The sequence below is a fragment of the Chionomys nivalis genome, chromosome 22 (assembly GCF_950005125.1).
Source record: "Chionomys nivalis chromosome 22, mChiNiv1.1, whole genome shotgun sequence".
Taxonomy (NCBI): Eukaryota; Metazoa; Chordata; class Mammalia; order Rodentia; family Cricetidae; genus Chionomys; species Chionomys nivalis.
The window spans coordinates 41,247,432-41,261,501 of record NC_080107.1 but is presented as its reverse complement, the minus strand read 5'-3'; the positions used below and the strand labels follow the sequence as shown (position 1 = coordinate 41,261,501).

At 56.8% G+C, this 14,070-nt stretch overlaps 1 protein-coding gene across 4 annotated transcripts; it reads right to left on the bottom strand.

Annotated features, from left to right (window-relative positions):
• Positions 1–93: 93 nt before the first annotated feature.
• Positions 94–11,781, bottom strand: Egfl7 (EGF like domain multiple 7). Of its 4 annotated transcripts, XM_057755159.1 has the most exons (10): positions 8,771–8,937; positions 7,056–7,146; positions 3,682–3,800; positions 3,339–3,464; positions 2,335–2,450; positions 2,057–2,152; positions 1,728–1,892; positions 1,077–1,141; positions 464–626; positions 102–349 (listed from the first exon to the last, which is right to left on the bottom strand). In XM_057755159.1, the coding sequence occupies exons 3-10, from the start codon at positions 3,759–3,761 to the stop codon at positions 327–329; spliced, it is 834 nt and encodes a 277-aa protein (XP_057611142.1). In that variant the 5' UTR covers positions 3,762–3,800; positions 7,056–7,146; positions 8,771–8,937; the 3' UTR covers positions 102–326. The 4 variants fall into 4 exon arrangements, with proteins under 4 accessions (XP_057611139.1, XP_057611138.1, XP_057611140.1 ...); XM_057755156.1 differs by lacking the exon at positions 8,771–8,937 and adding an exon at positions 11,608–11,781 and having other exon boundaries at positions 94–626; XM_057755155.1 differs by having other exon boundaries at positions 94–626.
• Between the last annotated feature and the right edge of the window lie 2,289 nt (positions 11,782–14,070).

Below are 14,070 nucleotides of genomic sequence, written 5' to 3'. Positions count from 1 at the left end.
CTGCAGCTCCTTTTCACAGACAGTAGGTTCACTAAAGTGAACTGAAGCCTCCAGGGCAGGAGTACAGGGCACGCCCAGGCCCAATTCACCCAAGCAGCTCAAGTCCCAACTTTATTATGACAAAGGTGGGGAGAATCCTGACCTCACCTCTGGACAGGGTGCTCTCGTACCTTTTCTGGAAAGACCCCACTCCCCATGCCCAAGTCCTAAGAACCTCCTGAGAAGGAGGGCCTTCTGCTCACAGGCACCACCAGATAGCACCTGAAGTCTGGCTGGAAGGGGATGTAGAGGCGGCAGCTCAGTCCGGCCTGGGTGGTGAGATGCCATCACAGATCTTTTTTGCAAGAGCCTAGAGCAAAAAAGGAAGGAGGGTGCAAACCTGCAAATCTGTCCATCCCCAGCGGTAGTTCCGTCCACCCCATGGGTTCCCTAGGATCTCTGGGCGGGGAGGTGTGGCACTCACAGGACCCCAGCTGCTCCTCCAAGAAGGAGACCTGCTCACTCAGGGAATCAATGCGGTCCAGCTGCTGGAAGGAGTGGGTCAGCAGGCTGCCAGCGTCTCGCAGCCCATGCTCCGTGGCCCGAGAGGCCAGGCTGTGCAGTGGGGCCAGCACCAACTGCAGTTTCTGTAAGGGAGGTTGCAAAAAAGCCAAGTGACCCCTCTTAACCTCTATTCCATGAGAATATAAGGAAGGACCAGTAGGGGGTGATATGTCCTCTACTGAACTGTAGCAGCAGGGGCCCTGATTGCAAACAGAGGGAGCCCAAAGGCTAAGTAGACGCGGGTGTATAACATACCCACAACCTAGCTAAAAGGTCATGGGACCACAGAGATAAGCTAGGAGGGTCATGGGGCCTGTGGTTTGATGAGACTTGCAAAAGTCCTTGTATAACAGGCTAAGTGGGCTTCTTCCAGGCTGGCGAATCCCACACAGTGCTGCTTGGCATGGTATGAAAGTCAGAACCCCTACAGCCCTTCCCCCATAGAACCTCCAACCACCCCATGGTTTGGAACCACAGCCCCGGAGACTATGGGGTCTGGACACCAGCGAGAGCCAATCCCAACAAAGCCTCACCTGCTCCAGGACATCAACCCGGGACTGCAGCCGGAGCACCTCCTCCCTCACCATGCTGTCCACTCCTGGGGGCAGATCCAGGTGCTGATCAGGGGAGTTTCCTGCCCCCGTCCTCCCCCAGTGAGCTCTTAGCCTTAGGAAGACCTACGTCTGCTGCCATAGCTGTGGGAGCAGAGCCTGGGGATGCAAAGGTCTCTGGGTGCTAAGGTCTTGAGTCTCACATACCAATGGTGGTCCTTACCCAGGTCCGACGCGCCCCTGGTGCTGGGCTGCTGACAACGCATTATTACTCACGGTACGAGTTTGAAGTGTCACAGCGCGTACCAAAAGTAATAATGTGCTGTCACCAGCAAAGACGTGGTGTCACCAGGCTCTTTTTCACGCAACTGGCTGAGATGAGGCTCCAGGTATGCCTTATCTCCCCCACAATACCTTCCAGAAACCTTTTCTGAAGGAAGTGGCCCCTTCCACCCAGACGAGGAACCTCCCTCCTGCCCAGGCAGTCTGGGCTCAGCCCTCACAGCATCGTGCTGACCTCTATGCAGAGCTAGCTGCCCTCTGTGTCCCCCATGCTCAGCTCAGCCACAGAATAGTGCTCAAAACCCAATAACCACCCGAGTCCGTCGCAGCAGGGTGGAAAGGCAAGATTACCTGTTGTGGGATTTGGGGCCACCAGGGAGGGCTCCTCCTTGGGCAGGCAGTGCGTTCCATCCGCAGATGGGCTTTGCCCCTCCCAGCACTGGCACCAGTAACTGCCCATGGTATTGACACAACGCTGGGGACAACTGGCCTCTCCGGTACTGCATTCATCCACATCTGTAGGAAATGAGGGTCTGGAGATAGTGTCTACATGAAGGCAAGGGCCTGGCCACAGACCCTTGTTAAAAACCACCTATCAATGGAAACCCACGTCAGCCAGCAGTAACCTAGGATCCACAAGGCACTAAGAAGACCTCTCCTTCAAGACGAGTGGGGCTTACCTATCTGGCAAGTATCTCCCTGCCATCCCACAGGGCAGCGGCAGTGGCCTGGGCGGATGCAATTCCCTCCATTCCCACATGGAGGCTGGCATATGGCTGTGGGTAGGAGAGGCCAGTCTGTCACCAGTTCTGGAGAGGGTCTCCAGAGCCCTATGGCAGTCAGGAAAGGGATGCCCTACAGCAAGAATGCACTGCTTATGGGGGCAGAAGGCAGCAGGGTTTCTGCTGGGCACTTAGAAGTGGGGTCTTGCACATCAGACACTGAACACTGCCCTCACCTGCTCCACAAGCCCCAGGGAGCCCACTGGTCCTCTTCCAACCGGGGCAGCAGGCATAGCGAGGCCTGGCGGGAGTCGGTCCAGGGCTGCGGCGATAGGCAGTTCGGTAGATGGTTCTGTGGTGAATAGGGGTGGTTCAGAGGGGCCCAGCATGGGTGGCCCAGGCCAGGCCTTCTTTAGGTATGATGAACCCTGCCCACCTCATCTGTTTTGGGGATATCTAGGCAGCATCACTCCCAGGGTCTCAGAGGTTTTCTTTCCAAGGCCCAGCTCGCTGACACAGACAGGGTCAGCATACAGGCCTGTGTGGGCCATTCGGTCCACCAAGCTTCTGATGACAGACACCAGCCCAGGAAGTAGCACAGGGCTGGCTCCTGCGGTGGCCACTTCAGAGCTGGCTAGAGCCTGGCTTGCTTTGCTTCCTGGGCTCTGGGCCCTGGTGGTAAAGCGGCTCTCTGACTCCAGCACTCCCGTAACTTTGGAGGTTCAGAAGTCTCTGAAACCAGGCATCTCGAGCCCGGAGCCAGAGCTCATGCACCTAAGCCTTCCTCAGGTGTTTCTAGGCAGGGAGGAGGCTGAGTTCCCCATGTGAGAACAAGGACCTGCCCTCTTGGCTGCGTCCTGTGCTGCTCAGGTTGTTCTCTTAGCCTGATGGGACATCAGATTGCCCACATGGACAGTGACGCTATGAATAAGGACTTCTAGCTAGCAAGGAAGGAAGGAGTAAATTCTGAAAGTAGCAGAGTACAGATGTGATGAGATCCCCCTATACATGTGGGGGATGCCCTTTGAGGCGACATCCTCTCAGAAGACAATGCTGGGCATGATTACACAGCATCCTTGGGTACCAGCGTCCAAAGCTGAGAGGCCACCTTGATCGTTGATGTCAAGAATACCTCACTACTTTGGCCTCAGCTCCCTGGCTCAGGGTGAGGCAGGCTCTTGGGGCTCCAAGGATTGATTGCTCCTGTGTGGCGATGGGGGGATGGGCAGTGGGCACTCACCGGTAAGTGCTGCAAGCTCGGTGCCCATCACAAGTGGTGAGGAAAGGCTGATATACACGCTGCACAAAGGACTCCAAGACGGGCAAGGCAGGGCCTCCGGAAACTCCTACGGCACACACTCTGCGGCTGTAGGGGATGGGGGCGGTAGGGGGACCAGAGCTAGGATGCTGCAAGCCCAGGTTATGTGGAAACATGAGGCATGGGGGCTTCCCAATGTTGCTGTGACCAGGATCTTCAGCTGGAGCCCACAGGGAGTTATCTCCAAGAATTGGGGCCCACCTTGGGCAGGGTTAAGGGGCTCTAGACATGATCCCAGCACCCCAAGACCCAAGCCCTTGCTCACCTGGGCCTGTAGACATGCTCAGTACCACCCGCTGCCAACACCAGATACCATGCCACAAGCAGCTGTTGGGAGCCCCACATGGTCTGCGTCTCTAAGCGGAGTAGCCTTCTTTTGGCGGCCTAAGGATAAAGGTTGGGTCCTGTCAATCCCCTGTGGAACTCTCGGCCCAGGCTTCCAGCAGAGTCTGTACCCACTTATTGGGTGCTGAAGCCACCATTACCCCAGGGGATCGCATCCAAAGGCAATGCCAGCTTCTCTCCTGCCTCTGGCCCATCTCTACCAGTCAAGTTGGCCCCTCGCCAAACACAGAGAGCTGGGCCTGCTGACCAGGACTCTTGGGGCAGGAGGAACCTGAATCCTGCTAGGATTAGGGGCAAAACCCAGAAGACAGGTTCTGGGTGGGGCCTTGGCAACTAAGCCAGTCCTCCCCTACCCAGACCCCAAGCTGGATTGAGGGCTTTTCCTGTATCTTCCACCATCTGAGATGGGATGCGGTGAATGGGGCTGAAGCCAGCACAGCAGGAGACTTCCTATCCCAGGTGGTCCTTTTGGACTTGGGGTTCTTTGTCAAATGCTCAGCAAGCCCCCAAGGCAGTCTGGATTTCACAATGTACAGATGTCTGCTACCTGTAGGTGTGCATGTTCTGGTCAGCGTGGGGGTCAACAGCTTGCAGGGGATACCACTCTTGGACTAGAGTATGCGTATAAACACTTCCCAGCTGCCAGGGCAGTGGCCCTATTGTGCTCACGTCTGGGGCATGATGGGAGCCCCCCCCTCCCCAGCATGTCTTCAGAGCTCATCTCCAGCCTTCTTCCGGCTGTGTGTTAGGGAGCAGGAAGGCTGGTGAGGAACGCAAGAAACCCCAAGCCAGATTTAATCGTCTGTGACAATGCCAAAGGGACTGAGTCAGACCTGTGCAGAGGGGGAGGGGCAGCTGCCCCACTGTCCAGCAGAGTCAAGAGTGTGGGAGGCTGGCAGGGCTCCACTCAAGGTGCTTCCTAAAGGGGCAGCTTCCCCCTCCCCAGGCCCAGCATGGCCCTACAGACCAAAGGAAAGGGCAAGGAGACAGGTGTGAAGGCGCCTGGGGTAATCCCTTTCTGTGAGACCCCCCTAGGATGTCTGAGACCCCTCTGTCCCCATCAGTGATGGCATTAAATGGTTACTGAGTTCTGGCCGCTAGCTCAGCCCCTCTTCAAGGGCTATTCCGAGTCCACTCAGTCCTACACCACAGTCAAAGGCAGGAAGGTGATAGGGAGCCTCCTCCCTGTAACCCCTATCCGTCAAAGGAGGGCAGAGGGCTTCGAGATGAGTCATGGAGACTTAACGTGGGGGCAAGAAGACCATAGCAGGTGTGTGTCCTGCAGTCTGTCTGAGCCAGCTTGGGAAAACTGACCCTGAAGGGATAGTACCCTCAGGGGGTGGGCATTATCGTGCCAAGCAAATATCGAATGGCCCTGAGGAATGGGGCCTAGAAAGAGATATAAACCGGTATATGACATGGGCGAGAGAGGGTCAGAAGTTTACAATCCCTGTGTGCCTAGCCCCTGGGGCCTGGAGAGTTCCTCTCCAGATGTTACTGCCCCCACAAATCTTAGTCCATAGCCACCTTCCTAGGATAGGCTGTCTAGAAAGGGAACTGTGTTTTAAAACAGGAGAAGCAATTTTGAAAAGTCATGTTTTGCCCAAGGCCAGAAGAGGCCAGCACAACACTGGGCCGGCAGCTCATTTCCTTTGGTGTTCAGCCACTATGTGCCCCCTGCCATGAATCAGGCACAGGCTGTGGTGTGGCCTTCAAGTTGACAAGTAATCACAAACCCTCAAGTATCACCATGGGCCCTAGCAGCCATCTCCCCTCTCCACCTACCGCTCAGCAGCCCCCAATGAGGGAGACTGGCCCGGCAGAGGAGGAGCCTGGACACCGTAGGAAGAGGGCCCTTGGCCCCTTTGCTGCGGGACAAGTGTCTGGACATCAGCACCCACGGATTGGTGTGGAGAGACCAGAGGGACTCGGTGGGGGCGTCCTCTCCACGGCCTTGCCCCTGCCCCTTTCCAGGCTCCTTGGCGGTAGGGGCAGAGTGTGACAACCCTCTAGGACGACCCGGCTGAGCTAAACTGTGGGGGTTTACTGCAACCATGGTGGAGGTCGCATGGCCAGGATGAGTACGGGGGGGAAAAGCGCTCCGGCTGCCAGCAGGGGTCGCCATTTCTCAAGGCCCCTGGGCTCATTTTTCTAGCGGCTGCAGGACCCGGGCTGGGGCGTGGGGTCCGTGCGCGGCCCAGCCGCAGCCCCGGCGCGCTCACCTCTCGAGTCCCTGCGATCGCTCGGCGTCGCCTGGGTGACCTACCCAGAGCTTGGCACCCGACAGTCTCGGTCACCCCAGGCCCGCCTGGGCTGCCTCCATACCCCTGCCCCCAGGGCCCCGACCCCCCCGGCTACCTCCGCACTCACCGCGCGGTCCGGGGCACGCACGCGCCGCCGCAGCCGGCGCCCTGTGGGGGGCCCCCAGTCCCGCCCCGCCCCGCCTTCGGCCCCGCCCCACCTGCTGCCCAGAGGGAGCCCTACTCCCTCCCCATGGGCTCCCCCTTCAGTTCGTCCCCATTTAGGAGATGGGGAAACTGAGTCTCAGCAGCGGAGGCTCCCAAGAGCTTTGTAGCGAGTAAACCAGACCTTGGTGGTCTAGATGCGATCCAGCCTCTGAGTGCTGCCGCTCGAGCCCCCTTTGTGCATCCTGACTGTCCCCAGCTCTGCAGCAGGATCGAGTGGTTGCTGGGACATAGGACTAAACAGGTTCTAGGAGTCAGGAAGTTGTGAATGGCTCCCACAAGGACTTGGCTAACTCTCCCGACTGGTGCTCCTGGGTGGTATTAGAAAACTACAGCTGACCAGGCAACTAGATGCCAGACAAGAGGTAAAGTCAGACTAGTCCTGCAGCCATGCAAAGGGTGGACATCATGACACATCCAGCCCCAATACTAGTCGGAGATCACTGGGCAGAGCCCGATGAGAACCACAAGCCTCCTTGGCAGCCATGGGCCTTTACGTGGGGAGACCTACCAGGGATCTCTCTTGACACCCCTTGTCACTGCCTTATTCAAGATAGTCAGAACCAACCGTGGTGCTCCTCCTATAAGCTGACCGAGCTCCCCCCTCCCGCCCCCCAGACTTCTGAATTGGTCATCTTTCCTCTTTCCCAGTCTCCATTCCTGAATTCCTTCTGCAATTCTATTGCCTCTGTGATTATCCTAGCTCTGAAGGTGCATAAGCCTAGTCAATTTCTCCAACCCTATCCATGTCTGGGTTAACATATGTTTCCGGGCATGCTCCCTGCAAGGCAGAACTCCTGACTGCTATCTAGAAGAGCGGGGGACTCACCTGTGGTCCGGCCTCCAGTCATCCCCTGGGTACCGGTGGCAGTTATTCTTATGAGCAGATGGAACAGCCAGCGTCTTGTCTCTTCTGGAGGCTGTGGATCAGAAATGCAGTACGAATTGGGGCCTTGCTTACTCTCGCATCCAGGGCCTGGGAAGAAGCTTGGAGCCCAGGCTTCCATATAGCTACGGTGTTTCAACCTGCTCCAGACCTGCAGACCCTTCTGCTTACCCATCATGTCCAAGGTTAATCTGGTCTGGTTCGCAGAAGCAGCCCCTGACCACAAAAAGCACAGCTTGATCTACCCAGCTCCCCACCATCAGTCAAATGTGACCCTGCTGAGTAGAACGGGTGTCCCCTCCCCTCCAGAAGCTGGGTGCAGTGTGTAGACTCTGCACTAACAGGAAAGGCCTAGCAGCTCAGAGCTCCGTCTTGGCCCACCTTGGTTGGTGCACAGGAGCTGAAGGGAGGGATTTCTGAACACGGCCTCTCCTCTGTTCATTGGCTACCATCCTGCACTAGGAATCCTCCTGTCAAATGGGACTATTGTGGTAAATGGAGTTCCTGGGTCTCCTGCCCCCCCAAACCCATGCAAGGCATTTATCACTCAGTCTCACCAGTAAAGAACTGCACCTGAGCCGGGCGGTGGTGGCACACACCTTTAATCCCAGCACTTGGGAGGCAGAGGCAGGCGGATCTCTGTGAGTTCAAGGCCAGCCTGGTCTATAAGAGCTAGTTCCAGGCCAGGCCAGGAACCAAAAGCTACGGAGAAACCCTGTCTCAAAAAATCCAAAAAAAAAAAAAAAAAAAAAAGAACTGCACCTGATGCCGAGGCGGGGAGAACCCTGCACGGCTTTTGCCCTCACCCCATTTTGGTTCCTGGAGCTGTGGTCATTTGAACCTTTGGCCAGTGGGTCTCTTTCCACTGTCTCTTGGCAGAGGGCAACTTAGGTGCTTTTAGTGGTCTTCTCTGGCTGCCGGAGACCCAACCATCTTCTAGTCTGAAAAAAGGTGTGCTTCCCAGAGATGCCCCTGACTGGAGGGAGGGTCCAAGAAGCCCCTCTATGGTTTGGGGGGCCCGAGAACAGGGCTCAGGTACTAAGCAGAGGGAGCACAAGAGGCTTCACCAGGAGCCAAGATGGGCCAACAAGAACACCCAGGTGACTCCAACTGCAGATGGGCTCATCCTAGCCCCATTCGTGCCCCTAGATGTGCACAGCTCATTCAGGTTACAACGTGGCTTTCGGGTTCCCACTCTAGAGGCTAATTTCCTGGCCAGCATCCCCATTCCACAGGAATGCAAGCTTAGGAGACCACAGCCCTGTCTCAGCGGAGAAGAGGACATAAGCCTTGATCAAGGGTCCTACTGGGCTGAGTTCTGACGCCTAGCCAGGGGATCCTCCCAAGAGAAAGAGTGGGGCCACGAGGCAGGTGGGTGGGGTGCCACGCTGCTCTCAACTTATCCTTGCATGGGTTGGTTCCATGCTGCTGGGTATCCAGGGCTGAGGTGTGGAGTCCTGGCTGAGCCACCCAGAACAAGTGCTGGGCTAACAGGCCATAAGGTCTCCTCAGCTAGATCGGAATGGCTAACAGTGAGGACAGCATACCTCACAGTTGAACGGACCCAGCTGATGGGTACTGCAGCCATCTCATCTGGGTCCCGGGGCACTCAAGACCCATACCACCCGCTTTCTACCCTGCAGGGCCATCCTGCATACCTGATGCCGCCCAGGCCTGGCCTCGGCCATTTCTGCTGCTTCCATGAAGCCAATCATGCACCCTGCCCTTCAAGGGAACGTCTGCTGCCCAAGACCCCTCTTGAGGTCAGCCCGCCTTGTCCTGTCAGCTTCAGCCTTCCTTGTGGCCCGCACAGCAGCCTGCTGGTGCCCAGAGGCTCCTCCCGAGCAAGGAAGGGTGGCTTTTTATGCTCCATCCCGTGTAAATCGGGATTGGGATGGGCCCTTCCCGCCGGACTTCCTGTGTGTGTTCTCTGCTGATAACAGGGATCCGTCAGCGAACAAACAGGAGGCCAAGGGGCTGAGAGGGGCATTAAGGGAGGGGGACTGACTGAAGTGTGGAGGAGGGGGTTGTTGTTCCCCTGGGACTTCAGGGTCTAGCCCTGAAGCAGCCAGAGACCCAGCCTGTGTTCAGGGACAACCTGGCTAGTGACAGTGTGAAACAGTGTGACTAGGTCCTTCCCATTACACAAAGGTAGCAGGACCACAAGACTCCATCCATGTGGGTGACAGAAGGGGTCTTCTGCTTCTTTGGGACACAGGAGCTTGGTTGTGACCAGGACTCATGCTGGGGGTGTGCATCAGATGGGAACTGGGAGTAGGCCAGGCAGATGGTCTGGGAAGAGCTTGTTCTGTGTGGCTCCCAAGGCCCAGAACTGGGGCGAACACCAGCCCAGACTCTCCTCGATCCCAGGAGAGCTGCCCAGGCTGACAGGGAGCCAGCCCCCTGCCTCCAGAGGTGTGCAGGCAGATAGAGCTGAAAGCCTCCAGACCCAGTTGACACAGGGGCTCTGGGATGACTATCCCTACAACCTGGGGAGCAAAGGGTGTTCTTAGCCTCTCCACCCTTTCCTTAGCCTCAGCAGGCTGTGAAAGGGAGAGGTCATTTGGTGGCAAAAGTGGGGCTCTGTAATTCCCTAGGGCCCTGGTTTTCAGTGTGACACTCAGCAGTGGGAGACTCGCGTCAGACACAGGGGCCCTGTGGAAGTGGATGGGAGGAGTGCGGTGCCAAAGGCTGGGCAGCTGCCAAGGACATGCCCAGATCTCGGTGACGGAGAGCACCCAGAGTGAAACTTTTCCACCCCTGACTGTCCCTAATGGTACCAGCCTGCCGGATGATGCCGGGGCATCTTTTTTGTGCCCTAACACTCTCCCACCCCACCCAGCTGGACACCTTGGGCTAGGATGGAGGTAGAGAAAGCCTGGGAGCTTCCCGGTGGAGTGTTGGGTTGGAGATGCTGCCCCCACCCTGCTATTGCTTGCTTCACATTGTCAGCACCCTCCCTCTAACGCAGTCAGGGGAGGGGATTGCTGGAGGCCTCAGCCTGTGGGCAGGGAACAGAGTTCCAGCCAATTAGGATAACACACTTCTTCTCTCAGAGCTCAGTTTCCCCATTTGTCCCAAGGGGACAGGAGAGGTGTTTGTCAACAACAGAGTCATGATGGTTAAAGGGGCTCACAGCATTCAAATGTTGCTGGTCTGAGGGTCTAGAGATAGATTTTAGAAAGTGTTCTTGTCTTAAATTCAGACCTGCGAGGTGGAGACCCCATTCCCACCTCCTCCTCCAAGCACTCACACTAGCCCACCCTCAGTCCTCCATTGCCTTACTCTTCTTGGACTCTGCTTCCACCCAAGGGCTCGTACTGACCACAAGGGCCAGAGTATCCCTCTCTCACGTCACCTGGGCCTGCCCCTCTGTATCCCAGCTCGTGTACTGAGTTATCTGCCTTTCCCTCGTCTCAGCAAACATTGGACTGGTTAGGTCCAGATCCTTTCGTGTACTGAAAGGGAAACTGAGGCTCATAGAGGAAAGGGACTTGGCCAGGTGAGCAGTGAGGTGGACCAGAGCTGAACCAGGTTAGCTCAGGAGCAGGCCCCTCCTTCCCTCAGGGAATCGAATCAGTCTGGGAAAAGTCATTAGACTTGGCTGGGCCAGCAGTGGCTGAGGCTACAGAGTTGTGACCCACCCTTCTACCGGTGCTCACTGCTTAGGGAAACTGCCAGACTTACAGGTGTGGAGACAGGCTCCAAACCAGAGTCCCGTGGATCTGCCTGTGGAGACCTGTGAAGGACCGCAAGCCAGTGGGGGTAGTCTTGCTAGTCTGTTGTCCGTGTGTCCATCTTCCTTTCCTGACTACTCTGCCTTCCTCTACCCCAACCTGGTCAAGACTGGGACAGAGCCAAGAAAAGAGACCCTTGCTTCAGAGCCCCAGCATACCAGCTTTGCCCCCACACCGTCACCTGAATCCCAGCATGGGTGACGACTCACAGACACCCCTCAATCCCAGGGACAGATAGAGAGGGCAGGCTGGAGTCTCACCTTGACACTGGGCATGTCAGGGACAGAAAAAGGAGGGGCTACAAGGAGAGGAGGAGGAGTTGACTGGCAGGCCCCTGGAGCTGCAGAAGGAGCTGTGCCCTAGGGAGATCAGGGACTCCCCTCCCCACCCCTGGAGTGCCTACTGCTTCAGGCCTCTCTTTTCACGGTGAAGCTTGTTTATAGTCGTCACAGGCTGGAAGGAGTCAGCAGCTCCTCCTACTCAGGTCTGCCATCACCCACTGCTACTAGGGCACCCACACCCACACACCCGCCTCCCACATCTCCTGCAGACTGGAAACCAGATGGGCACAGCCCATATCTGGGCCTAAAGCCCTGGGCCAGGAGCCCAACCCTGCTTAGAGCGTCACTGAAGGCAGGAACTGCTGCAGCCAGGAAACTACTCCCCACACTGTGCCTCAGTTTCCCCGCGTATCTAACTACCTCCTAGCCTACCTGTCCATGCTCTGAGGTTGATGGTTACCAGGAAGGTTGCCTTACCTTCCCACAAGCCAGGTAGGATGCAGGGACAAGGACTGAACAAAGGCTTCCTGGACTCCCGGGACTCTCCCTGGACTCCTCACCGCTGAATGTCTGGCCTCTGCAGCCCCAGGAGAGGGAGGACCTAGGTCTCGGCAGAGGCCTGCACGGGCATCTTGGAGAGTACAAGACTGAGGGGCAGCAGGAACAGATGTGTGAGCCAGCTGCACCTCAGGAAGGAAAGACCAGCACACTGCACAGAAGAGAAATGGGGCTTCCTGTTTATCTCCCAGCTTGGTGGCTGGCCTAGGGACAGGATGGCTCTGTCAGCCAAGCCTGGGCCCAACTTCCCATCAAAGGATGCTGAATGGTCAGTCCTCACTGAGGGCTGGAAAGGGCATGGCCGGTAAGGTGCCGCATGGACCAATAGGTAGTCCACCACTGAGCTAAACGGGAAAGAAAGGGCCTAGATGAACAAAAATGGAGTCTGCGGCCTGACCTGAGCTTCCATTCCCTTCCCTTCCCAGAGCTATCCCGCCATCAGGCATGGGTCGTGGATGTCCAGGATTCTTTCTTGATATTCCCCCAGTCAGCTGAGGCGGCAGAAGTTCACAGAAGTGAACCAGGAGATGGGAACAAGCCCTGCACATAGGGTCCAAACATAAGCAGTGGTGGTTGCTGGAGGACGCTTGGTCCTGCCTCCTCAGAGCGCCTTTCCTGGATGCCGCCATACAGACATCGCGACCTTTGTCGTGCTCTGCACTCTGTGTAGGCCAAAGGCGGAGAATTGCCCATGGGCTCCCTGTTTGGCCCTCCAAGTGTCCCATGGCTGGGAGGTGTCCACAACCTCTCCCCATTCGGCCTCCAGTGTTTCCTCATAATCTTTGCCTCTAAAGAGTGCCAGGAATTGTCATCTTCCATCTGTCGTTGTCCCCGATCTGCAAGCCACCAAGGCCCTCCTGGGCCTGGGTAGATTCCCTGCCCATCATGCTCATGTCTCGTGAGGCTTCAGAGGGACGGAAGCAGAGCTTGTCTACAGCTAAAGCTTCTCTCCACATCAGGACGAAGGTCCATGGGTTACTTGCATGGGTCCTGCCCCACCCTCCCAGGAGCAGGATAGGGACAAGGGTCCTTGCGGGGAACAGAAGCAGTGCAGTGCAGATGAGGAAAGAGTAAAAGCCCCACCTGGCTGGTGGCTACTTGACATTATAGGGTATTGTGCTATAGCAAGTGCAGGTGTGAGTGCTTTTACAAACAGCCCTGTTGCCAGTGACCCAGGTGTGTGCCCCACCGCCACAGTCAAGGTTGACCACCGTCCTGACCCCTATAGGCCCGTGGTGTGTCACGAGACTCACAGGTGCTGTGCTCACTCGTCCAGCGTGTTCCGTTTCCACTCAGGTCACGCTGCAGCCCGTGGCGGCATAGCCCAGCGTTTACCCACACGCACTGCTACGTTTCGTGGGGCCTCTTTCCAAGCCCAGACTTTCCCCAGACCTGAGCACCTGTGTATTCTCTGCACCTAGGCTGTCTCTGAGGGGTTATTGGTTCCAGGAAGGCAAAAAGCCAGCAACTGTGGGGCAGCACTCCCTATACCATTAGGAGTGCCGCCGGGTCCCCTCTGCAGCCTGTACCACTGTCATTTAGCTGTTCTGCTGAGTTTACAGTGGAAGTGTGTGCTATTGCTTCATTCGTGTCAGGACTTGAGCCACAGAATCCCACCCTAAGGAGAGATTCATTCCCCAAGAAGATTCCCTCGCTCCTCACTCAGTGCTGGGGACTCAGGAGGAGCAGGCCAGAGTCTGCAGCTCCGTGGCAGAAGCATCATGAGGGCACCGAGGAAGAAGAGAGGTGTCATGGACTATACTGTGAAGAGGCAGGAGATGTCTCTGGGTATGTCAACTTCTTCCGGGATCTAGGCTCCTCCTACCCCAATTTGCTGACCTTCATGGATGGGCAACCCAGACCTTAACAACAGGGAAAAAATACTCCATCTCCAGGGTAGAAAGGGAAGTACCCAAGAACTCAGGTCCTGGGTCATGTCAATGGAACTAGCATTGGGCCAGCATTCCAGCCCCCATTTAGGGCCATCCTGTCCTCTTCTTCTTGCCCTGGTAGAGGGAACCAGAGTGGACACTCAGAAGCAGGGAGAAAGAGAAACTAGAAGGTCAGGCCTACAGGCAGGTTCTGGGCTGCTGGCCCATCTGGAGGGGAGGAGCTGCCTCACACCAAAGCCCCAAGGGAATGGCTGTTCAAGGTCACAAAGCCTGTCACTACTGGGTCTAGACTGCCAGGGCTGAAGCTTCCCCAGTCTCTGCCAGCATGGGGAGGGGTAGAGAACTCTCTACCTGGTGACAGCCAGTTGGCCACAGCGGTCAGGGGAGGCAGGGATCTCTGGGAGGGGATGAGTCAGTCAGTGTCCATCTTGTGAGACTATTGTGGGCTTCCATGGAGGTTTCCCCATATGCCAGGTCAGAGTGTGGAGAG